General features: G+C 49.2%; 1 protein-coding gene across 2 annotated transcripts in view; it reads right to left on the reverse strand.

Moving 5' to 3' along the window:
* Positions 1 to 3921: 3921 nt before the first annotated feature.
* KAT6A (lysine acetyltransferase 6A) overlaps positions 3922 to 27553 on the reverse strand; it is a 33409-nt gene continuing 9777 nt past the window's right edge. The window contains exons 3-17 of one of the 2 annotated variants that reach the window (XM_077262214.1): positions 19189 to 19297; positions 17836 to 17951; positions 17578 to 17659; positions 17044 to 17179; positions 16671 to 16960; positions 16473 to 16561; positions 15191 to 15306; positions 14848 to 14989; positions 14537 to 14698; positions 12132 to 12225; positions 11776 to 12007; positions 11487 to 11685; positions 7301 to 7831; positions 6884 to 7163; positions 3922 to 6791 (exon numbers count right to left, since the gene is read on the reverse strand). In XM_077262214.1, the coding sequence (XP_077118329.1) occupies positions 4255 to 6791; positions 6884 to 7163; positions 7301 to 7831; positions 11487 to 11685; positions 11776 to 12007; positions 12132 to 12225; positions 14537 to 14698; positions 14848 to 14989; positions 15191 to 15306; positions 16473 to 16561; positions 16671 to 16960; positions 17044 to 17179; positions 17578 to 17659; positions 17836 to 17951; positions 19189 to 19297 (5115 nt within the window). In that variant the 3' untranslated portion in view covers positions 3922 to 4254. Of the gene's footprint in view, positions 6792 to 6883; positions 7164 to 7300; positions 7835 to 11486; positions 11686 to 11775; positions 12008 to 12131; positions 12226 to 14536; positions 14699 to 14847; positions 14990 to 15190; positions 15307 to 16472; positions 16562 to 16670; positions 16961 to 17043; positions 17180 to 17577; positions 17660 to 17835; positions 17952 to 19188; positions 19298 to 27553 lie in introns of both variants that reach the window. The other variant, XM_077262213.1, reaches the window with a different exon arrangement.

The raw sequence follows: 27553 nt of genomic DNA on the forward strand, positions 1-27553 counted from the left end.
TTTTTTTTTTTTCTGAAAGCACTTACTAGAAAGGAGGAAGAAGAGGTGGATGGATGGGGAGGGAAGGAGGGGGAAAACCGGGGGATTTGGGGTGAAAGTTTTATTACATACAAACCAGACGGGGGCCGTTCAAACCCCACAACGTCAAGAAAAGGCCGGAGGAAAGGAACATAAAAAAAAAAAATAAAAAAAATCATAATACAATTACAGTATGAGGCGGAGGAAAAAACCCATTTAGAAACAGGCAATTATTAAAACCCTAGAAATGTAGAGAAGAGACATTTGTATACATATGGTATGGACTAACTGCCTTCCTTCAGATTGGTGATCAGCGAGGAGTCACAGTGTCGAGAAGTTAGGGGTACGGAGAGCGGTCCTCACTAACCCTCGGGGGAAGCGACGAACCACAGGTCCACCCTCTAGAAAGTGGCCGAGAACCATTATAGCTCCATCCTGAAGATGCTCTATGAATACTGATCCTTACAGAAGTGTTGTGCCTCCATCACTCACCCTATGGCTTGGGCCACACGTGCCACCTTCAGCCGGCCGTGCGATTCGCATACTGGTCAGCTGGGCTACCGCACACTGGGATCGGTCACGTACGTCGAGGTTTTTTTTTCCTTGTACACACTTCAATTGATGCATGGTGCTGCACCCCATCATTATTTTATTCATTTAGCTGTGCATCCCTTTCTCTTTTTGGACGTACGTCGAGGTGATATCAGTGGTGCCACTCGTCATCCAGGGAGCGAAAAGTTAGAATCAAACATGCCTGATCCTTGCTTTCCCTCATAGCAGACACAAAATATTTGTGATGGGATTTTACACCGTCAGTCAATCCCTCGATGCACATGTACACTCAGTTCAGCTGAGCGTGCAGTCATTTTCAAATGAGACACTTACAGATTTGCCCCTGAAATTATCTAGAATGGCATTGAGGACAGCAAGGAGCAGACCTTTTTTTTTTTTTTTTTTTTAATTCTAGCTAATTCTTATCCCCTGAAGATAAGAGGCACCTATTATATCAGGTAAGTTCAGCCAAGCCGAAACTGCATGAATCAGAACCGAAAATGACAGTCACAAGGGGGGAAGCTGGGCAAGGTCCTATTTAGAGAATGACTGGTGGCACCGCCATACATGTCCAACTGTTACATAGTATACGGTCTTATTTTTTGCATTACGACTGCCATCTAATACATGCGGTGCCAGTCTTCCTGATTTCCCCCTTTCCCGAGAGTCTTTTGGACCAAGTGACTAAATCACGTGAAAGTCTCTCCTAGTGTTACCTTTCATCAACCCAAGTAGATGTATATCTTCATGTGGGTTTTTTTCTAGTGATATTTTTCTGCATTCCTATACAAGAGCTTGACACATCAATCCTACTCGACATGCCAAATGCCAAGAATGAAAATAAGTGGGAAGTGGGGAAGAAGGCGAGAGGACGCGGGAGGTGAGGAAGAAACCAAAAGATCACGGGAGGTGGAGAAAAAAGCAAGAGGATGTGGGAGGTGGGGAAGAAAGTGAAAGGACGTTGGAGGTGGGGAAGAAAGCAAGAGGACGTGGGAGGTGGGGAAGAAGGCGAGAGGACGCGGGAGGTGAGGAAGAAACCAAAAGATCACGGGAGGTGGAGAAGAAAGCAAGAGGACGTGGGAGGTGGGGAAGAAAGTGAAAGGACGTTGGAGGTGGGGAAGAAAGCAAGAGGACGTGGGAGGTGGGGAAGAAGGCGAGAGGACGCGGGAGGTGAGGAAGAAGGCGAGAGGACGCGGGAGGTGAGGAAGAAACCAAAAGATCACGGGAGGTGGAGAAGAAAGCAAGAGGACGTGGGAAGTGGGGAAGAAGGCGAGAGGACGCGGGAGGTGAGGAAGAAGGCGAGAGGACGCGGGAGGTGAGGAAGAAACCAAAAGATCACGGGAGGTGGAGAAGAAAGCAAGAGGAAGTGGGAGGTGGGGAAGAAAGTGAAAGGACGTTGGAGGTGGGGAAGAAAGCAAGAGGACGTGGGAGGTGGGGAAGCAAGAGGACGTGGGAGGTGAAGAAAGTGAAAGGACGTTGGAGGTGGGGAAGAAAGCAAGAGGACGTGGGAGGTGGGGAAGAAGGCGAGAGGAATTGGGAGGTGGGGAAGAAAGCGAGAGGACGCAGGAGGTTGGGAAGAAAGTGAGAGGAAGTTGGAGGTATGGAAAAAAAGCGAGAGGAGGTGAGGAAGAAAATGAGAGGACACGGGAGGTGGAGAAGCCAGAGGACAAGGGAGGTGGGAAAGAAAGCGAAAGGACGTTGGAGGTGGGGAAGAGAGCGAGAGGTGAGGAAGAAAGCGAGAGGACGCAGGAGGTGGGAAAGAAAGTGAAAGGAAGTTGGAGGTGAGTAGGAAAGCGAGCTGGGGAAGAAATCAAGCGGGAACTAGCGGCAATGGTGATAAATTAGGGAACGATTACGGCAGGAATGTAAAGCTTCTGTACAGAGGCACTAGTCTTGTCAGGAAGTGGGTTCAGATATGGCCGGCAGCCGTCACCTGACACAGCTGCAGTCAGCGGGTATCCCAGGTGGCAGGCACACATTATTGCTATGACAAGGCATGAATCAGCACCAATGTCAACAGCATTGCCATACTTTGTGGTAATATTAAATCGCTTCTTCCTTTATCCTATATGTGAAGGGTGGGATTTAGAAAAAAAAAAAAAAAAAAGAAACGCTTATCTGCCCCCTTTGATAAGAATCCGGCTGGAGAGGACAGCGACGATATATAATCACAATATATACATAGGGTCTCTCGTCTATGCGACGAAACAGAAACAAAAAGTCACAAATATAAAAATATTAAAAAATAATTTTCTGCCATTTAACTAGGTTTCTCTCGCTGTAGTGATTCGACTTCCACCACTTTGCACAAGGGCGTGCATGTACAGACTTACACAGTATCACAGAGATTAATTATGGATCTAGGAACTGTCACACACTTTACAGTGAATTCCCCCCTCCCTAAACCGATGCAAAATTCTTAAAATACTTTTTTTTTTTTTCTAGCAGTTGAGAACTTCATTTTTCTGATCTAGAACTCCAAAAAACAACAACTCCTGCATAGATATAAAATGTCAAATACTTGGCACTACCAGCAGTTACCACCAGAGGGAGCCTGTGAGCTTACTTTATACATAGGATGTTAGCTCCACCTAGTGGTGACTGCAGGGAGCCAGAATTTTTTTATTTGCCAAACGGATGTTAAGAAAATGTAAAGGAGCTCCGACGGCTATAAATAAAAATATATTAAGAATTTTATACTGGGATAAAAGATGGGCACTCTTCGTGAAGAGACGAGGGGGGAAAGGCGACAAAGGCGGTAATTCTGGTGGACAAATGCCAACTTCTCGAGACAGAAGACAAAGTTTTCTTATGCGGCAATAAGTGCTTATTATAAACGGAAGGTAATCGAGTCCAAGTAGTATACAGCAGAGGGGGATTAAGATGGCGGAGGACTACCTCTCCCACAAGCTATAGTATAGCAAAAGAGACCATAATAATACGCGTATAACCGCTCCTTTTGCTATATACCATAGCCCGTATTTTGGCTACCTCTATGTATGTGCTTAATGCCCCTCTGCCACACCTAAGAGCCATTTTTAAGTGTTTTCTCCCTTCAAACCCCATCCTAAAAATTGGAAACAATGAGCCAAAAAAAAAAAAATAAAAAAAAAAATGCAGCGGACGCACGGTTAATGTGTACAGTTGCCGCGGCTCAGTGAAAAGCCCACAGCGGAATAAGGCTACAGGGTTACATTTTTTTTTTTTTGTCTTTCTATTTTTTTTTTCTTTTAAACTTGATTTCTAAAAATGAGATTTGTCAAACTTCCTATTTCCGTGCGATTTTTTTTCCCGCTAAAACTGTTTTTTGTCTGTAGTTTTTTAGATTTTTTTTTCTTTAAAAAAAAAAAAAAAAAAAAAAAAAAAATGAAGGGCTTCAAATAAAATAAATCCACCGACGCTTTCGTATAAACTGGAGAGTGAAAGAAATTGAGGAAAAAAAAAAAAAAAATATTCTTTCTACAGAAAAAAAAAAAAAAATAGGAAAATTATATATATATTTTTTGCAAGGGTTGGAAATAAAATAATAATAAAAAAACCAAAAAAAACATAATATTAAATCTACAGCAAAGGGATATAAGGAACAGGGGGATAAAAGTCCTGTCAGTATAAAAGGCCGTATTTATAGTCTGCAAGAAGACGAGGGGCAGGAGGGCATCTTTTTGGGTGGATCCGGTGCCCCCCTCATCTCCTCATATAGGGGGAGTTGAGAGTTTGTTTCGGGACGGGAGGGGAATTCATATAGGAGTGGTGAGGAGGAGGTGTGTACATCATATTTCCATGGGGGTTCGGCTGCATAGGTTGTTGGGTATAGGCCTGGGCACCCATCATGCCCATGCCAACTTGCATGGGGTATTGTGTTGTCTGGTTCATATAGGCCGCATTGCTGTGATAAGAACTGTTGACCATAGGTTGGGACATGCGGTAGCCACCCATGGCATTCAAAGGGTTCATGGTGTTGACATTATACGGTGAGGTGGGCATAAGATTGACTCCCATGTTCATGCTCCGCTGGACGGCGAGTGCTCGGGTAGCGGGCTGCATACCTGGCGTGCTGCGCCCATACAACTGCTGCTGGTGAGGGGATGGTGCAGCAGGGAGAGGCGCAGATTTGGAGCGGATGGAGATGTGCCCCTTGACGGGCATTTGACTCTGGATACGCTGGCTATGGGAGATGCCAAGGTTGCCCGCTGACATATTACACGGAAGTAGGTTCATAGCAGGAGGTGGGGTCATGGTGGCTTGTGCTTGGGGTGTCCCCGCCAACGGGTGTGAAGACGTGAGCTGGGACAAGCCCGGATTTGAAAGGGACACGCTGTTTGCATAGGAGGTGACGGCCTGAGCGTGGCTGTAAGGCATAGGATGAGTGTCCATGATAGTGTTGGTAAGCTGCTGCAACTTTGCCAGGCTGAAAGTGGCCGAGGGCTGGGAGTAGCCGCCGGCCCCAAAATCCCCTGGGTAGATGCTGAGATTGCCGCCGTTGCTCTGGTCCGGTATCTCCATGATCATGGGTGAGGGGCCAAAGCTGTTGTTCATGCTGCACTGTGACATCGGGGGCTGCTGCTGTGGTGGCGGCTGTGGCTGCTGTGGGGGTAATGGCGGCGGTGGAGGGGGAGGTGGTGGCGGCTGGTTGTTACCGCTGCTGCTGGGAGGACGTTCGGAGGCACAACTCTGCGGAGATTTTATGCTACAAGCCTGGGTTGTCTGTAACATGCTTGCCATTCCAGCCATTTGCTGGCTCACGGCACAACCATTCTGTGCCAAGCTGGCAGAGGAGGGCAGCCCGCCAGCTCCGCTGCCGTTTCCCCCATTGGCATAGGAACAGCTGCTTTGCGAGGAAATGCTGCCACCCCCCATGCTGGAGTCATAACTGCTGGGATTTTCATAGTTTTCAGTTGTGCTCTCAATGCTGCCCAAGTCGCTAAAGCCGCTGTCCACCACTTGCTGCGAATGGTCCGACACCGAGGGCACATCCATCATTGGACTAGTCGTTTCCAGATTCTGCATAGATGGGGCAGAGAGGGAGCCCGCGTCTGGGCTGATTTGAGGGTACCCGCCTGTCCCATTATTCTCCAGAGCTGGAGGCACACTCGGGCTGCTTGCTGACCGCACTGACTGACTAGGGTGAGAGTGAACAGAGGAGATTGGGCTGTCGTGAGCAGAGGGATGGCACTCATCTGACAAACCCAGCTGCGGGTCGTCCTCTGCCGCCGTAAAACTCTGCAAAGTCTGGCAAGCTGTCAGGGTCTCATCCTCACAATCCCCATAGGCCCCATCATCCCGCTCGCTCCCTTCTTCCTGGGTCAATGATTGCACTGCTTGTACAGTCTCTAAATCAAGTTCTGTGTGAGGGATTTCTTCTTCACCTTCCTCTTCCTCTTCCTCTTCTTCGTCTTCCTCCTCCTCTTTGGGTTCCTCCTCTACCTTTTCTGGGCTGTTTTCTTCTTCAAGACAAGGCGGCTGATCGTTTCCGTCGCTTGTTTCCTGTTCACCATCAGCCTTGTCTTCTTCTTCGCTACTTCCTAAGCTCGTCTCTTGTTGCTCCGCTTCCTCGTTCACAGGGTCCTGTTGTAGCGGTTCCCTTTCATCTGCCTCTTTTACTCCTTCATCCTCATCATCTGCATCATGGTCTTCTTGCTGGTTAGATGCTGGGACTGCTACGGCCTCTTTTTCGTTAGTCGCCCTCTCTTCATCCTCCTCTTCTGGCTCTGCTTCCTCAGGGATAGGTTGGAGTTCTTCCACAGGCTGCCTCTGGGGTTCTGGAGACGCTGGATGGGTTTCAGGTTCACGGGAGGAAACCTCACTGCTGCTGGTACTGCTGCTGCTTTCCGAAGGTGATGCTGGCGGCACGGTAGCAATGGCTGTCTCCTCTTCTTCATTAGCTTTTGTATCTACCACCGCTGCCTCAACCTCCTCTTCAGGTTCCTTTACCTCAGGGACCTTCTCCTCTGCAGGAAGCGGTGGTGGTTCCTCCCTAACCCTGGGCTTGCGCCCTGGTCTTGAAGGAGCAGGAGGAGTAGGCGCTGGTTCTGGAGGGGGATCTCGCTTCAGCTTAAAACCTGGTTTGCGTCCAGGTCGCTTTTTCCAGTGAAGAGGTTTTCTGCTCTTGCCCTTCGGCCACCCTTTCTTCTTTACAGGAGGTGGAGGATTAGGATCCGGAACTGCGACTGCTTCCTCTGAGGGTCTCAGGTTTGCAGGAGGTGGTGGTACTGATGACGACACTGGAATGACAATTGCCATACAATGGTATTCGATTTTCCACGTAACACTGTAAAATGTAACATCTGACACAAACTAGATGTTGAAAACTGACCTTGAAGCTGTTGACTGCTTGATCTGGTTTTGCCTAATTGGCGGCTTCGTCTTAGAAATGGGTGTGGGGGGAGGTAGGAGAAGTAATCCGGTGGTAAGCTGGCACGACGGCCTTTGCTTTCTTCTTCAGGCTCCAGTGTTGGCATCGGACGCTCCGAGTCAGAGTCATCAAATGGTTCATCCAGAACCTGGGTGGTCTCAGAGATGGTTTCTGTAACCACGCTGCTGTTGTGATGGTGCTTGCGCCTCCGCACACGTCTTTTTCTATGAGGTCCAGGTTTCTGGAAGGAGAAAATGGGTAGAACAAAATATAAAATATTAAGTGTGGCTGATCGTAAGGGTTTTCCTACATTACCCCCATTAGCTACCAAGAGAACGAATCTGAGAACATGCACCAACGCAGCAAATGTCTTCTCACCTTCCGTTTCAACATGGGCTTTGTTAGGATCGGTGGGGAGTCTGATCGCAGGCTGTGGTTCTCCTCCTCCTCGTCCTCCTCATCCTCGCTGCTCTCGCTAAACCGTCTCAGCTGAGGACGCTCGGTCTCATAGCGCTGGGATAGCCTTTGCTGATGTTCCAGGAAGTCCCTCCGCAGCACCGAGTCTGCCAGTCTTTTCAGCCGCCCCCTGCGAGAGCCAGAGCGCCCGCGTACTCCGGTACGTTTAGGAGGTCCGGGGACTTCTCTTGCCAGTAATCGCAACAGGTCAGCGCTCCGGTTGGAAGCGGAGCAGGGCGCTCGACCCCTCCTTCCACGCCTTCCTCGCCGCCCCCGTCCTGTTGGCCGAGTGTTAACAGGCAAGCTGCATATTAAGTCTTGGAATTGACAAGGATGTGGGAAACGGGGCTCTGGAGATGCTGGACTAACGGGACAAGCTGCCGGACTCTTCTTCTCCAGAACATAACACGTGTCCCTTTCTTTGAACTCCAGGGTCATGCTTCTTAACACTGGCTGCTGGGGAGAAAACAACAGGTTTATAGCTCACACGTAAGGGACGCAAGTACAGCTACATATGACGTTTCCAGGGGTCTAATATTACTGGCCTGCCCTGGATAGGTTACATGTATTGGATGGTGGGGTGTGGACTTCCATGCATCTCCATTATTCACCAGACAAGGCTCTATACCAGACCTGGGCAAAGTACGGCCCGCGGGCCACATCCGACCCTCTGGTTGTCTCAGTCTGGCCCGTGGACCGAGACAGTCGTGGGGCTGGAAACCAGAGGTCCGCGGGCCGCACTGTGCCCACTTGCTCGCTGTCTCCCTAGGCGCCGTCAGCACTGGTGGGGGAGGGGCCACTTCCTCAACCAATCAGCGTGTGAAACAGCCAACACGATGACGTCATGTCATCACAACAGCTGTGTACCACCGGAGAGTCAGCGCACCGGAGAGTCAGCGCACCGGAGAGTCAGCAACAGAAGCAGAGCGCTGGGGAATGGGACTGAGGTGAGTATGTGTTTTTGTTTTTTTTATGTGTATGAACATGGGGATTCTATGGGGATGACATGCAACGCATGGGGATTCTATGGGGGCGACACGCGGCACATGAGGATTCTATGGGGGCGACGTGCGGCGCATGGGGATTCTATGGGGGCGACGTGCGGCGCATGGGGATTCTATGGGGGCGACGTGCGGCGCATGGGGATTCTATGGGGGCGACGTGCGGCACATGGGGATTCTATGGGGGCGACGTGCGGCACATGGGGATTCTATGGGGGCGACGTGCGGCACATGGGGATTCTATGGGGGCGACGTGCAGCACATGGGGATTCTATGGGGGCGACGTGCAGCACATGGGGATTCTATGGGGGCGACGTGCAGCACATGGGGATTCTATGGGGGCGACGTGCAGCACATGGGGATTCTATGGGGGCGACGTGCAGCACATGGGGATTCTATGGGGGCGACGTGCAGCACATGGGGATTCTATGGGGGCGACGTGCAGCACATGGGGATTCTATGGGGGCGACGTGCAGCACATGGGGATTCTATGGGGGCGACGTGCAGCACATGGGGATTCTATGGGGGCGACGTGCAGCACATGGGGATTCTATGGGGGCGACGTGCAGCACATGGGGATTCTATGGGGGCGACGTGCAGCACATGGGGATTCTATGGGGGCGACGTGCAGCACATGGGGATTCTATGGGGGCGACGTGCAGCACATGGGGATTCTATGGGGGCGAAGTGCAGCACATGGGGATTCTATGGGGGCGACGTGCAGCACATGGGGATTCTATGGGGGCGACGTGCAGCACATGGGGATTCTATGGAGGTGACGTGCAGCACATGGGGATTCTATGCAGGTGTCATGCTGCACATAGGGAGGCTATGGGGGCCTCATGCAGTATATAGGGAGGCTGTGTGGGGCTCATGCAGTATATAGGGAGGCTTTGTGGGGCTCATGCTGTATATAGGGAGGCTGTGTGCGGCTCATGCAGTATATAGGGAGGCTGTGTAGGGCTCATGCTGTATATGAGGAGGCTGTGTGGGGCTCATGCTGTATATAGGGAGGCTGTTTGGGGCTCATGCTGTATATAGGGAGGCTGTGTGGGGCTCATGCTGTATATAGGGAGGCTGTGTGGGGCTCATGCAGTATATAGGGAGGCTGTGTAGGGCTCATGCAGTATATAGGGAGGCTGTGTGGGGCTCATGCAGTATATAGGGAGGCTGTGTGGGGCTCATGCTGTATATAGGGAGGCTGTGTGGGGCTCATGCTGTATATAGGGAGGCTGTGTAGGGCTCATGCAGTATATAGGGAGGCTGTGTAGGGCTCATGCAGTATATAGGGAGGCTGTGTGGGGCTCATGCTGTATATAGGGAGGCTGTGTAGGGCTCATGCAGTATATAGGGAGGCTGTGTGGGGCTCATGCTGTATATAGGGAGGCTGTGTGGGGCTCATGCAGTATATAGGGAGGCTGTGTGGGGTTCATGCTGTATATAGGGAGGCTGTGTAGGGCTCATGCAGTATATAGGGAGGCTGTGTGGGGCTCATGCTGTATATAGGGAGGCTGTGTGGGGCTCATGCAGTATATAGGGAGGCTGTGTAGGGCTCATGCTGTATATAGGGAGGGTGTGTGGGGTTCATGCTGTATATAGGGAGGCTGTGTAGGGCTCATGCAGTATATAGGGAGGCTGTGTGGGGCTCATGCTGTATATAGGGAGGCTGTGTGGGGTTCATGCTGTATATAGGGAGGCTGTGTGGGGCTCATGCAGTATATAGGGAGGCTGTGTGGGGCTCATGCAGTATATAGGGAGGCTGTGTAGGGCTCATGCTGTATATAGGGAGGGTGTGTGGGGTTCATGCTGTATATAGGGAGGCTGTGTGGGGCTCATGCTGTATATAGGGAGGCTGTGTGGGGCTCATGCTGTATATAGGGAGGCTGTGTGGGGCTCATGCAGTATATAGGGAGGCTGTGTGGGGCTCATGCAGTATATAGGGAGGCTGTGTAGGGCTCATGCAGTATATAGGGAGGCTGTGTAGGGCTCATGCAGTATATAGGGAGGCTATGTGGGGTACATGTAGTATATAGGGAGGCTGTGTGGGGCTCATGCTGTATATGAGGAGGCTGTGTGGGGCTCATGCTGTATATAGGGAGGCTATGTGGGGTTCATGCTGTATATAGGGAGGCTGTGTGGGGTTCATGCTGTATATAGGGAGGCTGTGTGGGGCTCATGCTGTATATAGGAAGGCTGTGTGGGGCTCATGCTGTATATAGGGAGGCTGTTTGGGGCTCATGCTGTATATAGGGAGGCTGTGTGGGGCTCATGCTGTATATAGGGAGGCTGTGTGGGGCTCATGCTGTATATAGGGAGGCTGTGTAGGGCTCATGCAGTATATAGGGAGGCTGTGTGGGGCTCATGCAGTATATAGGGAGGCTGTGTGGGGCTCATGCAGTATATAGGGAGGCTGTGTAGGGCTCATGCAGTATATAGGGAGGCTGTGTGGGGCTCATGCAGTATATAGGGAGGCTGTGTGGGGCTCATGCAGTATATAGGGAGGCTGTGTAGGGCTCATGCTGTATATAGGGAGGCTGTGTGGGGCTCATGCTGTATATACTGAGGCTGTGTGGGGCTCATGCTGTATATAGGGATACAAATAATATTGAGTAGAATTAATTTCAAGCTATTGGTTCGGCCTTCCACAGCAGTCATGGTCTCTCATGTGGCCCCTTGGGAAAAGCCCTGCTCTATACAATTTAGCTTGGGAGTGATCTGCAATACCAGGCGGGGTGACCACAAAATGTACGGAGCCATGGCTAGTAAATGACAAGAGTCGAAAGTCATGTCCCCGCGGACCGGACACTGCTTGCATATTCTAAGGCCAATGTCCATGATAATAATGATGTTTTAAAGGGGTTAATATAAAATAATAAAAAAATAAATAAAAATTACCTGCTGAATCCTTCATCATTTCTTACCCTACACCCAAGTGACTGCTGCAGACAATCAATCATTCTAGTGTCGTACAAGACAGTAACTGGCTGCAGAGGTATTTATTTCATTTCTTTTTTGCTTTCTATTTTTCCTATGAACCCAGCTAAATCGAGCGGTCCCATACAGGACTGTCCGTCAAGAAGGTGATCCCGTTCACCTTGGATACTTACCATGCTGTCATTGATTGGCTGTCTTCTGGTCTCATCTTCATCTTCCTCGGACTCCACATCGCCGTCAGAAACGACAGAGTTGCTGACAATGACGGGGGTCCACCTCAGAGCTTCGGGGTCTACCTCCACTTGCCGAGGCCGGGACTGTAGTCTGCTCATGTGCGTCTGGATCTGCTGCTCTCGTCGCACCAGCACGAAGCTATCCAGACATAAAGGGTATATATTATGTACGCACATCGATCAAGATGGGGAGAAGAAAAAAAAAAATACATATATAGGTATATCTTACTGGTCCACTCGCAATTCAATCATGTGTAACTGGTGCAGGGTGGCCGCAATGTCCTGAGGACAGATGCCAGTCAGTTTGGTGAGTTTGCTGATGCTCAGCTGCCGCTCACGATTGTGGTGCAGACACTCCAGCACTACGCTCTTCCAATAAGCCATGTATGACAGGCGGCCGAGATCGGACAGGGGCTTCTCTGGAGACCCTGCTTGGCCTTCTCGTTTAGACAAAAGGTAACCTTAAGGGGGCAATCAAGAAAGACGAGACATTAATGAGGAAGAAGCAGCTGCAGCGGAAAGTAGAGAGCCTGCCGTGCGCGTGTCTCAGATTTCGGACAGGCCAGTGTGACTTCTGCTCCTTACTGAAGTCTATGAGGAAGCGGCCGTATCCTTTTCTCTGGTATTGGGGAAGGATCATGATGCAGGACACGTTGTACTTTTGCTGGCAGTGCTTCTCCTGAGAAGAAACCAAGAGACAAAGCGAGGTTAAAGCAGACAACCACCCAGCCGATCAGGACACCGCCAAAAAATGCATGTCCCCCCATAGGAAAGGCGATGGTCATACACAGTAGTAAAGCAGGACTCCTATCTGCTGTGACTGTGCGCCGAGCACTAACATACATGAAAGAAAACAGGCAGAGATGACTTCATGGGGTCGGGGTGCAGAGGAGAGGAGGGTCTCCTGCATCAATATGTACAGTGGCGTCCATGACATGACAACTACAGAGAAGTCCCGGGACGCACACGCCGGTGCAAATGCATTAGACAGGTGGTCTGTATCTGCAGATTGATGTGCCCCTCATCTGGAGATGTGATAATTGGCGCAGCTCATCTCCTTATCCAGAAATAAGGAGCCCCGATTAACCTAAAGGGGTGATGGCCGATTCCTAAAAGAACCTTCTAAAAGGGAAGGAACACTTTCCTAATGAACAGTCTGATCATGGAGCTACGACAGCACAGGAAGGACCTTTGTAGCTTTGCATCAACGTCCGGGATCATCCTGTAAAATTTCAGGCTCACAAGACCCCAAACATCATCCACAGTGTGATCCTGCCCCCTGAGTGGTAACAGACGAGATACGCCATTCTACACACTATTAATGTTCAGACAATTGCAAGCCTGTGTCATCAGCACTCGCAGGAAACTCCACCGCGGGGCCTGAAGGAGTACGTCAGTAATATCATATATACTCGGGGGGGATGAATATTGTAAGACTAGAAATCAACAGGGGTCTTCCAAAGCTAAGCACTAAATGACCTGTACATGCAACATTTTCTTAATGACTGATCCCGGGTCTCCGATTCCTGGCAATCAGGACCAGAAAGAAAAGCTCCCACGATGCAGAACGCAGCTATACAGACGGAGCGATCAGCCACTAGTACTGTACTATGTATGTGTCATCGAGGTGTTCGCCCAAGAAAAAGCCTTAAAACTTAATGCAACAAGATACCTATAGGATTGTGGGTTTTTTTTCTATAATTTGGGGTAAAACTGAAGGGAGATTTCTCAAACTAGAGATGTATTGGCACGTTTGATCCATCACTCAGGTCAAAAGTGGATAGGTCTTTAAAAAATTTAAAAAATAAATACCGGTAAATAAATCAGACATGTGAACACCCGTGTAAACAATAATGGTTCCATGCTCCATAAATGAAAAACACGGACGTCTGAACAAGGCCGTAGGCTCAGTGCACATTGGAGGCCAATAAGAGTGTATGGTTGGCCTAGGATGGGGCGGTAAGCTTTACCACACACCTTCTCGTGAAAGGTATAACATGGTAGAAAACACAGCACTTTCCTATATAGAAGGAAACAGGAGAGAAGAAAAAATAATAGTATATCTATACATTACAAGGGCTGCCCTATGCGACATTCACCAATACGAGACTACACAGACCATCAGCAACAAAAAAAATGTACTAAAGGGGGAACGCCGAGCGACCTCCAAAAAAAGGGGGACACCGAGCGACCTCCCCAAAAAAAGGGGGACACCGAGCGAACTCCAAAAAAAGGGGGACACCGAGCGAACTCCCAAAAAAAAAAAAAAAAAAAAAAGGGGGGACACCGAGCGAACTCCAAAAAAAAGGGGGGACACCGAGCGACCTCCAAAAAAGGGGGACACCGAGCGACCTCCAAAAAAGGGGGACACCGAGCGACCTCCAAAAAAGGGGGACACCGAGCGACCTCCAAAAAAGGGGGACACCGAGCGACCTCCAAAAAAGGGGGACACCGAGCGACATCTGCCACTATATGACTACACGGAGGCATATCGCGTAGAATTCCTTCCATCCACGTATCCTACAGGTGAAGGGCTCAGGCACAAAGTGCAGAGACCTCGTTGTGCCAAATGACATCCCCTGCTCTGCTGTCTGTAAGGTCGCAGCCTGTGGACATTGAACTGCACTCTCCATTCTGACGGTGACACTTTAGCAGTAATAGAAAGTTGGAAATGCCTTTTTTGAGGAGCAAACTTGAACACAAAACATAAGACAAATCTGGTAATCTCCATCCGGAAATTCCACGTTTCCATAGAACAATAGCGGACACGTGGATATTTATCACCAGTGATCTCCTACATGGGCTCCAAATCAGGCGGCACGGATGCAGGTGCGGTCTGCAGCACAACGTGTGGAGGTCACAGTGACACAGCCATATTGTCCCCGCACACGAGCTACAATCTTGTGTAACCTACTTTTACCAATCAGCAGTCGGAGCGCCAAGACTCCAGAAAAAAAAAAGAAGAGCTTAGCTGCCAGCATCCAACTCACCTTGGAGAAATATCCAACCAGATGACATCCCTTAGCATCATTCTGCGTTAGCACGTAGAAGAGGAAGGGCTCCACGTCATAATACAGGGTCTTGTGGTCCAGGAAGAGCTTGGCCAGAAGGCAGAGATTTTGGCAGTAGATCGTACTCACTTTCCCGTCCACCTAAAGTCAGAAATAAAGAAATGCAATTACATAGCTAACCCCAAAAATACCTGTCATGGCTGCGGAAAAAAACAAAAAAACAATATGGCGGCACAAAAGAACCGCCATGAAGAGCGCGAGCGGTATTGCAATTGTACGGCGCTGGTTACCTCAAAGACGGAGAGGCTGTCCTTGCGGTAGATTTCGTTGGCCGGCGGATGGAACCAGCCACATTTTTTCTTGTGCTGCTGTAGCATGGTTTGACTTTTCATGTAACGGAGGCAAAATTCACATAGGTACAACTTGGGAAGCCTGAAAAAGTGTTGGAAGCGAGTGGTAATAATACAACAGCAAGTGAGAATATAATGTGTCTGGATAAAATACAATTATACACACACATCTACAAACATTAATTAATAAAATCATATACGGTATATTATTGTTTTAGTATAATTCCTCTCTCACGCCTGGGGTGCCGTCACCAATACTTATAACTGGCTGAGCTGCACCCACCTTGTGTACTCCTGTGGGTACGGAGACGAGTACCACGTCTGAATTTCATATTTTCCAAATTCTATCACTGATGGGCAACGAACCGGAGGGTCCGGGGGTCCGCTGACACCAACTCTCTGCAAAAACAAAAACGAGGAAAAGAAAGTCAGAGACCAAAGGAAAGCTCAAGGCACTAAGGAAGTGTTACAGGTACCTAGAAATAGAAAAACTATTTTCAGTAAAGTCGTCTCCCCTCTGAAGGAGACACTGTGGGAGTTAGGAAAAGTCACAGCTAAAACTGCAGCGATGGATCTGACATGCCACGTCATGTACTTTGCTACCAGCAGGGCAGAACGTGAAAAGACTTCACTAACCTGAGCGATGGCAGACTGGGTTGTGACTTCTTTGCCCAAACCTTCCTCCAGCTGAATGCCCAGGGTCAGCGTGGTCCCAGGACTCCAATACAGCTGCTTGCACATACTTGTGAGCTACGTGGGTCGGGGGCACCTGAGGTGCCGTCACTGCCCTCCCTTTTTTAGTGCTCTGCTCCGTGCACTTGTTTGTCTCTCCTTCCCCTGGGCGCTCTCCTCCCTGCTCCCTCCCAGTGCAGGCCGTGCCTAGGTGACAGCAGCACTGAGGCCTCCTGTGGGTACAGTCACAGCTGGGATCAGCCGCAGGGACGCTTCAGTTAACCAGCTGCAGACCAGGACAGTGACCCAGAGCCCGCTACCGGTAAAGCCGACAGCGTGACACTGGGGACTTAGGCAAGCAGTCCAGAAATTATTTAAAAAGAAAAAAAACAACCTGCTGATCTGTGCAAGGAAAGCATGATGCAAGTGTCATGCAACCTGCCGGCCACCAGACCTGCACGTCGGAGTCATTGTCTGACCTTGGCGCTGGGACATTTAACATTTTAACTACCTGCCATGTAGACATTTCATATATAGTCCCAAATGACTGATAGCAGCACCGCCGAGATCTCCTGGCCATTACAGGCTGCAGTTGTGACTAACGTCGGTGGAATCGGCCGACAGTGTAGGTATTGGGGCCTCCGCCGGGCTCTCGCCCAGACAGATGATGTCAGGGGTGTTAAGGATCTGGCATGTCTGGTTTTTGTCCTCAGATACGCAGCCGTAAGAGGAGTGTTTCGGTGTACGAGTCTGGAGAGAGCGGTCACCATAGTTCGGCAGACATGTGTATTGTGCATGTTGCTCCTGATGACCAGCAACACTGGGAAGTCATGATAGAAAGCATACAAAGTCATGTGGGCCACGCAGAAGACCGGACACCCCAAAACCCCTACCTCCAGTGCCTGCTGCTGGATGTCTTCAAACAGCTCAATTTCTTTGTCCGAGATCATTCCCAGATGGTCGTCCCCGTCGTCATGATTGTCTGGAAGTAATGAAGACAAGGCTCCGCGTAAGAAACCAAGTGTCTGAGGCTGCAGACCATATACAATCACGTATTCTTTATTACGACCCCCACCAGCCTTCCGCCTCACCCCAATCTGCCTGCCCCGATTTCCGGGGTCCTCTTTTGCGTGAACGCTGTAAGGAGTAGTCCAATGCCTCTGCCCGTGCCTTGCGGCCATCAGGAGAGGGGGTGAAGAACTTGGTCAGCCCATCGATAAGACCTTTTGTCTTTTTGTTGAAGGGTACGGACGAGCCGAAGCCATGCGACCGCCCCGAGCCCCGGCAGTCATCTTCGGACGACGAGGACGTACACAATGACAACTTGCGCTTCCTTCCTCTGCCTTTTCCGCCACGGCCTTTTCCGAAGGGGACTTTAGTCCTACAACGCAAATTAACAGGTCAACGACATTTCCAATGGTCCGAGAAGATCCGTCCTGATGTCTGCGGGCGGAGGACACTTACGTTGCACTCTGCTTCTTTAATCGATTCTTAGGGCGCCCGATGGGGTTAGTGTAACGCCTCCGAATCTGTGCGGCCTTCTTATGAAGTAACTTCCTACCTTTCTTCCGAGGTCGACAGATCTGACATATCCACATGCCTGCGACAGAAGAACAGACGCCAGCATGACATATGATTGCATATAGAAACGGGCAGTGCACTATATGAAAACTTTTTATTCAATGTCCGAGACCCCGGAGAAAAGTAAGAAAAGCTTATAATCTCCTCCCCCACTGGCTCCCTGTCTAGTTATGTTTCAACACCGCTGCAGTCAATCAGGGGCCGCTGACTGGCTGCAGTGCTCACATGACCTGGTACCGACATTGCTGGAACAGCGAGTATAGGCTTAAATGTTACTTGGGGGGACGGTCATATAAGAAAGGGGATGTCCAAGCAGTGGAGAAGCCCTTTAAAGGTCCGTATTTGTGCGGCAGAGGGGTCTTTGGGTCCCTTTATGGAAGGTACAACTGCAGGTTCATCCCTGAAGGGGATCCTTACCTTTCGGCATTCTTGTAAGAGGCGGCTCACAGCACTCCATGTGAAAGCCTCGGTCACACGAGTCACAGAATAGCATATTGTCCTATGAAGAGTATACAAAGAAAAATGAAGAAAAAAAAATAAAATAAATCAGAATACCACCTTATGGATCATACCAATGCATGCTGGTGCTTGTGGTACCGGAGTCACAGATCCACAAAAGTAACGTTAACTGGGCCTGTATAGTATTGCTCGTATTAGCACCATGGAAGGACTTACAGCATTTTTGCCCTGGTCGCGGCACGAACTGCAGGTCTTGCATTCAATACACTGCCAGCGCAGGGCTTTAACACGTATTGTAAGCTCAGGAGAGAACTTGAGACAGGACGGGTGACCTAAGAAGAGTGAAAAGAAAAAAGTCAGCCTGGGAGATAGTCAGAATGCCACAGTCGGTCATTCCAAGGATAGACCCGTCATCTCCTAAAACGATGGTGTAAAACATTCCGTAATGGTATCATCAGAGGGGTCTGACCTCGGGGACCGGCGCCGCGCCCCAGCCACCTAAAGCAGCGCTCAATCCGTCCTGCTGGCCCTTTGTATTTACACTTGCCGGAGGGGCCCGGAGGTAGGATCCCCTCTAAATTTCAGGAATATGCACACTTTGTGGGGAATTAAAACAATTTACACCAAAAATCTGGAGTATAACAAACTGACTCAGTTTGCCACTCAAGCGAATTGTGAAATACTGAACACCCCCCTCTAACCTACTGCTCCAATCATCACCTTGCAATTCGAGATACTACGAGGGGTTAAACAATTCTCCTTTTTCCCTGGAAGGCTATAAAGTCTCTTTCCAGCAGCTTAGTAAAGTGACACCTGATATCCTGGATTACAGAGCCACCTGGTGGCACAATTAGACTATTGCACCATAGAGACACTTGGAAGACTTTCACACAAAAGGTTTCCTAAAGATCCGCTTCAAAGTCAGCATTTAAAAAAAAAAAAAAAAAAATTCTGTATGAATATTCACTTAAGGCTTCGAAATACTGAGCAAATATTAGAGATCGCTGCAGCTGGTCTGCAAAGTGCTGTCATTAGAGGAGGCTAGTCCGCCTGCAACATGCGGAAGGGTTGCTATAAAGGCACGTTCCCTTCCAATTTGGGCACAATGGGGGGAAATCGGACATCGATGGCTTGTACTTATTTTGATGCATTAAAAAGAATTTGTCCCCAAAAACAGTATTACCTGCAGGGCAAAAAAAGAGGTTATATCCTCCCTGCAGCTGCTTGTTTCCGGTCATCGGGGAGGCTGCAATCAGTCAGCACCTACATCCCGCGCTGCACACATACAATACAGCGGGATGTCAGCACTCAGCGGTCACATTGATTACAGCCATGACTGGAAGTGACGGCTGCCAGGAAAACAGAACTTTGCTTTCTCCCTGTAGCCGCTCTTCCCATTGGGCAACTGCAAATGTATAAAATGGGATTTTCCTTGCAAATAGTTTATTTTTTTTTTGCTCACAGGTTCCCTTTTTAGGGGAACAGATCATCAAATTCTGTGGGACCAAAAAAAAGGGGAAAACATTGCGGCACAACCGAGAAGAACGTCCCGCCCGGGATGAGACTTACCGCTGTTTCCGCAGTCCGCGCACGATATGAGCTCCTCTGGTTTCTTTTCTCGATTGTGTTCCTTGGTTCCCAGACAAAAACTGCATATTGGGATGGGCTCAGCGACGGGCTGGAGGGGACAAGATGGACAAAAATGTGAGAACTAAGTCATTATCTTTCATTGTACATTACATACCAATAAATGATAACCTTCACCGCGAAAAAGAAAAAAAAAAAAAAAAAAAAAAATTCTGCTAAAAGTATCCGTTTAGTGTACACAGGTCTGACGTTTCCCATGCGTCTCCATGGTTACAGCCTACAGATAGGTGGTCTCACTTCACAGCAATATGGCTGCTGTCAGGCCACATGTGACCAATGTCAAATTAACCCTCTCTAGGCCACGTAGTTTCATGTGGCAGCAGTCTGCATGGCCACCACATCCCATTGATGGCATGAATTCAAGTTCTTATGCCAAGGCGACACATGGAGGTCACAGAGGAGACCCCCGAGCTGCCGATGCTCTGGAGCTCCTGATAGGACTGGGATCCGTTATCAGTACTGTGCCCTTATCGATGCTGTCAGGGCATGCTGAGAGTTGTAGTTTCACAACGGCAGGTTGCCAAAAGTTTGCACTAACGATGGGAATTTATGCCGCATCAATTGACGCCAGGGCTAAACGAGCAGTGACGGGAAGTGTTATCATGGGGGCAGAGGGTGGGAAACATTCTGCATTTGGATTCTTAAAATCAGAAGAAAAATTAATCCTGAAGGAGAAGTCACATGGGCGTAATATGGCCAGGCTTTAATATAAGGGGTCTTGTGGTTGTACTACAGCTTGGTAAAGACCCTTGAATGGCCCATCTGGAGCTAGAGGAAGACCCTCGCCTCCCCCCAAGTGGGGCATACAGAAAGGAATTGTGGAAAATATTCCCAGCCCCTTAAGATCACATCCTGGGACCCTCTGTATGGGAACACGGCCTCATATACACCATTGTCTGCTGGGGGGGTAAATCTGCGCCTCGATGACCGGCTGCAGGACGTAATCCATTTGTGATGGAGATGAGGAACAGATAGAAACAGGTGGGAAAGAGACAGAAAGAGGCCGCGCAGCCCTGGGTGAGCTAGCAGGGGCCGGCAGATCATTACAGGCCTGGGCACAATGCTTCTGGAAGGTCTGGCCAGGCTCCCAGCTGTCCCCCGCTCCCTGGATAAGTGTCACCGCTCGCAGCAGATGTCCTCCATCTGTACAAAGAAGAGGCGAGAACCCGAGCCAGGACTACGGCGACACGAGCCGATCTGTGCATAACCTCTGCCTCCTGATGACGACGACAGACGGATGATGGAAACGTAGTCTGTGCTCACCCCGTGCTGGCCACGACCTACAGCGACGTCAGCTGCCATTATACCCAACACACGGCCCGTTCCCTGCAGCATCCATCTGTATACGGACCACAAAGCCCAGGACGCCCGCGAGCCTCCGCACCCAAACCGACAGCCTTAGGCTATGTGCACACGTTCAGGATTTCTTGCAGAAATTTCCTGAGCAAAACAGGACATTTTCTGCAAGAAATCTGCATGCGTTTTTCTCGTGTTTTTCTCGCATTTTTTATTGCTGATTTTTCCGGAGGTTCCCAATGCAATAATATAGTCAGAAATCCGCAAAAAATCCTCAAAATTAATGAACATGGTGCGTTTTTTACCGTGATGCGTTTTTTTTGTGGAAAAAAAACACATCATGTGCAGAATTCATTCTAAATGATGGGATGCATAATACATGCGTTTTTTTCGCATTTTTATAGCGACAAAATGCAAAAAAAAAAAAACTCGAAAAATCTGCTACGTGTGCACACAGCCTTATAGGCATGTGTAAAGTTCGGAGAGCTGCACTCTCCACTGCGGCTCTATTCACAAGAGGGGCCAAAAGCCCCCCCATTTATGTGACCGAATAGGGTCTCTGAAGTCGCCCCCAATGATTTACAACTTCCTTTTAATTCTCTACCAGGAATGTGTTTACATGGCTGCTGTGTATTGCTGGAAGAAGCGCAAGTAAAATCTGGACTTTTTTTTTTTTTTTACATGGGACTGCACATGACAAGCAAAGACTGCTATCTACCAAGAGGCCCTGGGGCAGGGGAAATGTAGGAAGCCGGGCGCCACGTTCAGGGTTTGGGCTCGGTTTCCGGTGGTAAGAGAGCAGTGAGGGGGCTTTCTGCTGCAGCAAGTTGCCCCACAGCCGGGCGGCACACGAGTCCACAACGTATCTATGGCAGACAGGTGCCCACCATTACTGAACAGATCATATTCCTGCATCATTGGTGGAGGCCCCATACATTAGACCCAACATGTCATGGCGCAGACTGGCTATAAAGGTCCGATTACAGCGAGCGGGGCAGAGCTGCAGAACCCCGGCCGGCTCTCCAGTCACTACCAGACTAGCCTTCAGCCACTTTAGGGACACTTTTTTATTTTTGCGTCCTATTTTCTTCCATCCCCACAGCCGTACGAGGGCTAAGCCATCTCTAGGACGAGTTGTGGTTTTGTAGGACACCGTCCACTTTACAATATAATGTACTGGAAGATGAGAGAAAAATGCCAAGTGGGGTGAAATTATGAAAACACAAAACAAAATCATCAGTTCTGCCTTCGTTTTTTTGGGGGGACTCATTTTTATGCAAAAAAAAAAAAATCCTGACAGATTCTACAGGCGATGCCAACATTTTTTTTTTTTTTATGGAACTGGGTTCGTCATTTTCTAAGACCCATAACTTTTGGTTTATGTTTCCATCTATGGAGCGGTTTGAAGGCTTTGAGTGGTGAACTGTAGGACGATTTTGTGGATTTTGGGGTGCACACAACGTTTTAATTGCAGTCTTTAGAGGAGGTGCGGGGACCGAAAAACAGCAATTCTGGTGTTCAGATTTTTTTCTCCTCCCAGAATTTCACATACAGCTAAATTAATTTTATATGGCCAGAGATAGAAATTTCTGCATCCTCAAAAGCCCTAAAAAAATTGATGTTTTTTCCCCCCTTATTTTTAGCTGGCATTATGGAGGCACTTACAATTATTTCTTATTTTTCTTTTTTTACCCCCTTTACTTTTTTTTAGGGAAAATGATCCTGCGATCTATATTGTACTACCGGTACTTGTTCTATATACAAGTCCCAGTGGTACGAGTGATGGGTTCCAGAATGGACATGCTGCGCCATTGTTCTACTGAAATGCCGCTGTCCGAGATCGACAGCAGCGTTGCTAAACGGCAATGATGGGATCTTGCTCTTTTTGCGACACCTGCTGTTCCCATTGTCGGCAGAAACTGCCCAAGTTACAGAGCAGCGCAGCGCCATCAACAGAATAGTGGCCGCGGCCAGGTACTGCACATACGTCCCCTATTCATGGGAATAGGTGGTGGATGTGCAGTACCCGGCCGCGGCCACTATTCTGTTGATGGCGCTGCGCTGCTCTGTAACTTGGGCAGTTCTGGCCGCCAACATCAGGAACACCTGATCGGCGGGGGACGCACCCCCAATCAGACATCGATGACCTACCCTAAAGGTACGCAACCAACATTAAAGTCCCAGACAACACCTTTAAGGCAGGTGCTGGCTGTAGAGTACAGCTGGCAACTGCTATGTATGGTGCAGACTCGGCTCCTGGGGCCCTTCCATGCCCCGCGTCCAACAGAGAACACAAAGCTACATCCTAAATGCTAGCTCTCTGCCGCAACCACCAGGGGGAGCTGCTTTTGACCGAATGCAAAATCATGTGCAATCATAAGGTCCCAAGCGCCCTCTAGTGGTGGGTGACTGTAGATACGCGATGACTTGCCAATTAAGCAGGACCCCCAATTGAATGGAGGGATTGATGGACCTGCGTGGTACCACCACTCCAGTCATTGCATATATATGTAATATATTTGTTATGGCAGTGAAAAGATTAATCAAAAGCAAAAAAAAAAAAGTTTAGTACTCTATAAGACCGTCCATCTGGAGGTGGTCCTGGTGCACTGGAGAGGACAGGATGTCACTGTCCATAGGGCGAGGATCAGCGCCCGGCGTCACGGACAGTGGAAACAGGAAGCGCTTGGCATTGCTCGGTATGACGGCCGCAGACAACAAGCAGAGGCTATAAATAGCTGGATCCTCCGGACTGCTGACACCGCCTGCCTGGAAACGTACACGATACCTTCCGGGAATAGCGCACAACCTGTACACTTGGCTCCCGGTGTGCGCCGCACCCACAGGATGCCACCAGGCTGCCCCTGCACCCGGGGCACCTGACACAAACCATGGAAAAAACACATGAGCGCGGCTTATCCCCCACTCATTCACATAAGCACCAGCAGGGGGCGACACACGGGGAGCAAAACTAATGACGGAGTCTAAAAAAAAACCCCTCACTCAGTTTTCAGGAGTCTCATTATCATCACACACCTGACACACGCTGCCATTGAGCACAGCGCGGGAGCGCCGCTCTCCATCTAGATTCTCAAGGTCCATACCCTCTGTAAGGGAGCCTCTGATAGTGTATCTATCTACACACCAGTACATTATTTAAAGAATTTGTGCTGCACCACTGGGACTTATCCCTCCTCACACACTATCCTTTACTGGAATAAGCGAAAACGTGATAAAGGCTCAGGTTGAGCCGAAACGTTGTTAAGCTGTCTGTTACGCTCCCAATTCGATTCAGGCTAATAAACTGATACAATTTTGACACCTATCTAGAGAGAGTGCGGTGAATGTTATAATTCATTATCATCACAGACAGGATAACCGCTGATAACACAAAAGACACACCAGCCACAATAGACAGTGTCACAGCTCACCTTCTCCTCTTCACAATTACTTTTGCACACACTCATTAGATGCTTCGATACAAAGGATAGTGTTGGGGGGACTGGCCATTGTGGATAATGTTCATGTGCATTTCCTGAAACAGGAATTTAGAGGCTAATAAAGCCCCAGTGTGTAAATTGAAAGATTTCTTTTTTTTTTTTTTAAATATTGTGATATGGGGGGGGGGGGGGGGGGAACACAACAGAAAAACACAATAGGGCATTTTCTAATGACCGCTTCACTGCAACATGCGTCGGTTTTGACCATTTTCTCTGTTAATATGTAATATCAATCATCTACCTGCAGAATTTACGATCAGCGGGGGCCGGGTCATTACCAGTGCGCAGTGGGTGCCCTGAGACACACACCCAACAAATACAGATATATAGGTGGCCTCTCCGAAAAACAGGTCATAAATATATACAGTCCCGGAAAACCCATTTAAAGAATTTATACCCAGTTAACTTATACCCCTATCAACAGGATGTAGTACTTTATTGATCGCTGGGGGTCCAATCCAAGCATTGGGACCCCCAATAATCCAGGGAATTGACAGAAGATAACACAACTTGGTGCAACCCTTATAAGCCCTAAAGGGGTTGTCCATTGAAAACAAGTTATCACCTATCCGCAGGCATCCCAGTGCTCTAACCCCACCGATCAGCAAGTTATCACCTGTCCCAGCGCTCTAACCCCACCGATCAGCTAGTTATCACGTGTCCCAGTGCTCTAACCCCACCGATCAGCTAGTTATCACGTGTCCCAGTGCTCTAACCCCACCGATCAGCAAGTTATCACCTGTCCCAGTGCTCTAACCCCACCGATCAGCAAGTTATCACCTGTCCCAGCGCTCTAACCCCACCGATCAGCTAGTTATCACGTGTCCCAGTGCTCTAACCCCACCGATCAGCTAGTTATCACCTGTCCCAGTGGTCTAACCCCACCGATCAGCAAGTTATCACCTGTCCCAGCGCTCTAACCCCACCGATCAGCTAGTTATCACCTGTCCCAGTGGTCTAACCCCACCGATCAGCAAGTTATCACCTGTCCCAGCGCTCTAACCCCACCGATCAGCTAGTTATCACGTGTCCCAGCGCTCTAACCCCACCGATCAGCTAGTTATCACCTGTCCCAGTGGTCTAACCCCACCGATCAGCAAGTTATCACCTGTCCCAGTGGTCTAACCCCACCGATCAGCAAGTTATCACCTGTCCCAGTGGTCTAACCCCACCGATCAGCAAGTTATCACCTGTCCCAGAGGTCTAACCCCACCGATCAGCAAGTTATCACCTGTCCCAGCGCTCTAACCCCACCGATCAGCTAGTTATCACCTGTCCCAGTGGTCTAACCCCACCGATCAGCTAGTTATCACCTGTCCCATTGGTCTAACCCCACCGATCAGCAAGTTATCACCTGTCCCAGTGGTCTAACCCCACCGATCAGCAAGTTATCACCTGTCCCAGTGGTCTAACCCCACCGATCAGCTAGTTATCTTAGTGATCTAACCCCACCGATCAGCAAGTTATCACCTGTCCCAGTGGTCTAACCCCACCGATCAGCAAGTTATCACCTGTCCCAGTGGTCTAACCCCACCGATCAGCTAGTTATCACCTGTCCCAGTGGTCTAACCCACCGATCAGCTAGTTATCACCTGTCCCAGTGGTCTAACCCCACCGATCAGCTAGTTATCACCTGTCCCAGTGGTCTAACCCCACCGATCAGCTAGTTATCTGTCTTAGTGATCTAACCCCACCGATCAGCTAGTTATCACCTGTCTGCAGGAGTCCCAGCAGTCTAACTAGAGACATTTAGTGGCGCTCACAAGGTTTTTCGTTATATCTATAAGTTACCTGAATCCAGAAAGAAACGATCCACCCCCAACCTACTGGCGATGGTAGAGAATATATGAGCAGCAGAGATAAACATCATCCAGATCCTACAATGTCTGAATGATCCGCCTATTAACATATAGTTATTTTGCTCGCTTGTATGGCGTCATTCCATAAATGCAGGCCTCCCGGATTTCCCTCGTTGGCAGATGGATTTTAACGCTCCTGAATCTTTGCTCCCCAAAAAGATATGCAACTGCCCAATCACAGTGTGCCTGCTTACTGAGGGACCATTCAATTGATGGATCTATGGTCAACTTTCCGCTCACCAAAAGAAAAAACTGGACTGGCTAGAGAAGAAAAAGACGCGAAGCTCTAGCGATCTGAACAACTGATGGATTGTTGTATGCTGCTGCATCATCGAAAATGTATAATTAAAGGCAAAGCATTGGGCATTCGTGTGTACCCATTTATTAATGGGGTTTTCAACCACATAGAGCAGAAATCACAGTAGGGACTGGCACAAGCCGAAACATTCAGATCAGCGACCCGCTTGGTACTTGGACCCAATCTCTGGGCTGAGTTATGTGCCGATCCCTACCAATGCCATGTGTGCCGGGGCTTGTAACTGGGCTGACGTGACTTTGGCCCCCAGTAAGACCTGTGAGATTTATGACGAGGACCCTTCTCCCCCCTCAGATGTGAGCAGCCCCGATCTCAGGATTTTGGAGCTAAAAGGAAGATAAACAGAGGTTTCGGGAACATAAACATTTGGGGCCGGGGTCTCCTTCCTCTGTCTGCGCATTGTCTCCTCCGTGGCGGTGATAATAAGAGGCATATGCTGATTTGGGTGGAGCATTGGATATTGCTCACATTTCTTGGCATCGGTTCTTCTTTTCTTGTGTTCTTGGCAAACTGTTTGCAATAAAATATTTTTGTGGGCTAACATAACAGATTGTCAGAACCAGGTACGGGCCACATGCACCGGTCCACCATGACTGCAAACACCGCTATTGGCGGACGGGAATAACTGTGACAATGGCCCCTATCGGGGGATTAATGAAAGCCACAAATGAACAATCAGTTCTTGAAGTTGACGTTTAAAAGCAGGAAAAAAAAAAAAAAAAAAGGGACAAGCGACTATGACCAGACAAAACAGTAATATTGCGATGATTAGGGCATGATCCCTGTATGTAATGGTTAGCTCCTACCAAAAGCGGTCCTAGGAGAAGGAAGGACAACTGGTGACCCAGCAATGGGGTCATGGGTGACCAGGGGTCACAGAAGAGCTCCCTTAGTACACATTGCAGGAAGTGTTAATGATTGGGGTCAGGACTCGCAGAGCGGCTTACTGTGTAGTCACAGACGGGTCAGAGAGCCCATGCTGACCCCTGGCCACCACCAGAAACCCCTACTATGGGCACAAACTGGACCATGGAGCAATAGAAGAAGGTATCCATGTCTGATGAATCACGTTTTACATCCTGTGAACGGCCAGGTGCGTCATTAGAGAACTAGTAAGTGCGCCCACAGGCGTGCTGCAGACGGGTTACCTTTTTTTCTCCCATATAAAGGGATTGTTCGATGGTGGAAATTGTTTAGCCTAATTTAAAGGGGGACTCCACCAACCGCTGGAACAGAGACCTCAGACTCTCTGCAGATGGTAGGAGTTGGTCCTGTTCTGGTGATCGGCAGAGGACGTTGTGGAGGAACCAGTCCCC

This window comes from Ranitomeya variabilis, chromosome 5 (genome assembly GCF_051348905.1).
Source record: "Ranitomeya variabilis isolate aRanVar5 chromosome 5, aRanVar5.hap1, whole genome shotgun sequence".
Lineage (NCBI taxonomy): Eukaryota > Metazoa > Chordata > Amphibia > Anura > Dendrobatidae > Ranitomeya > Ranitomeya variabilis.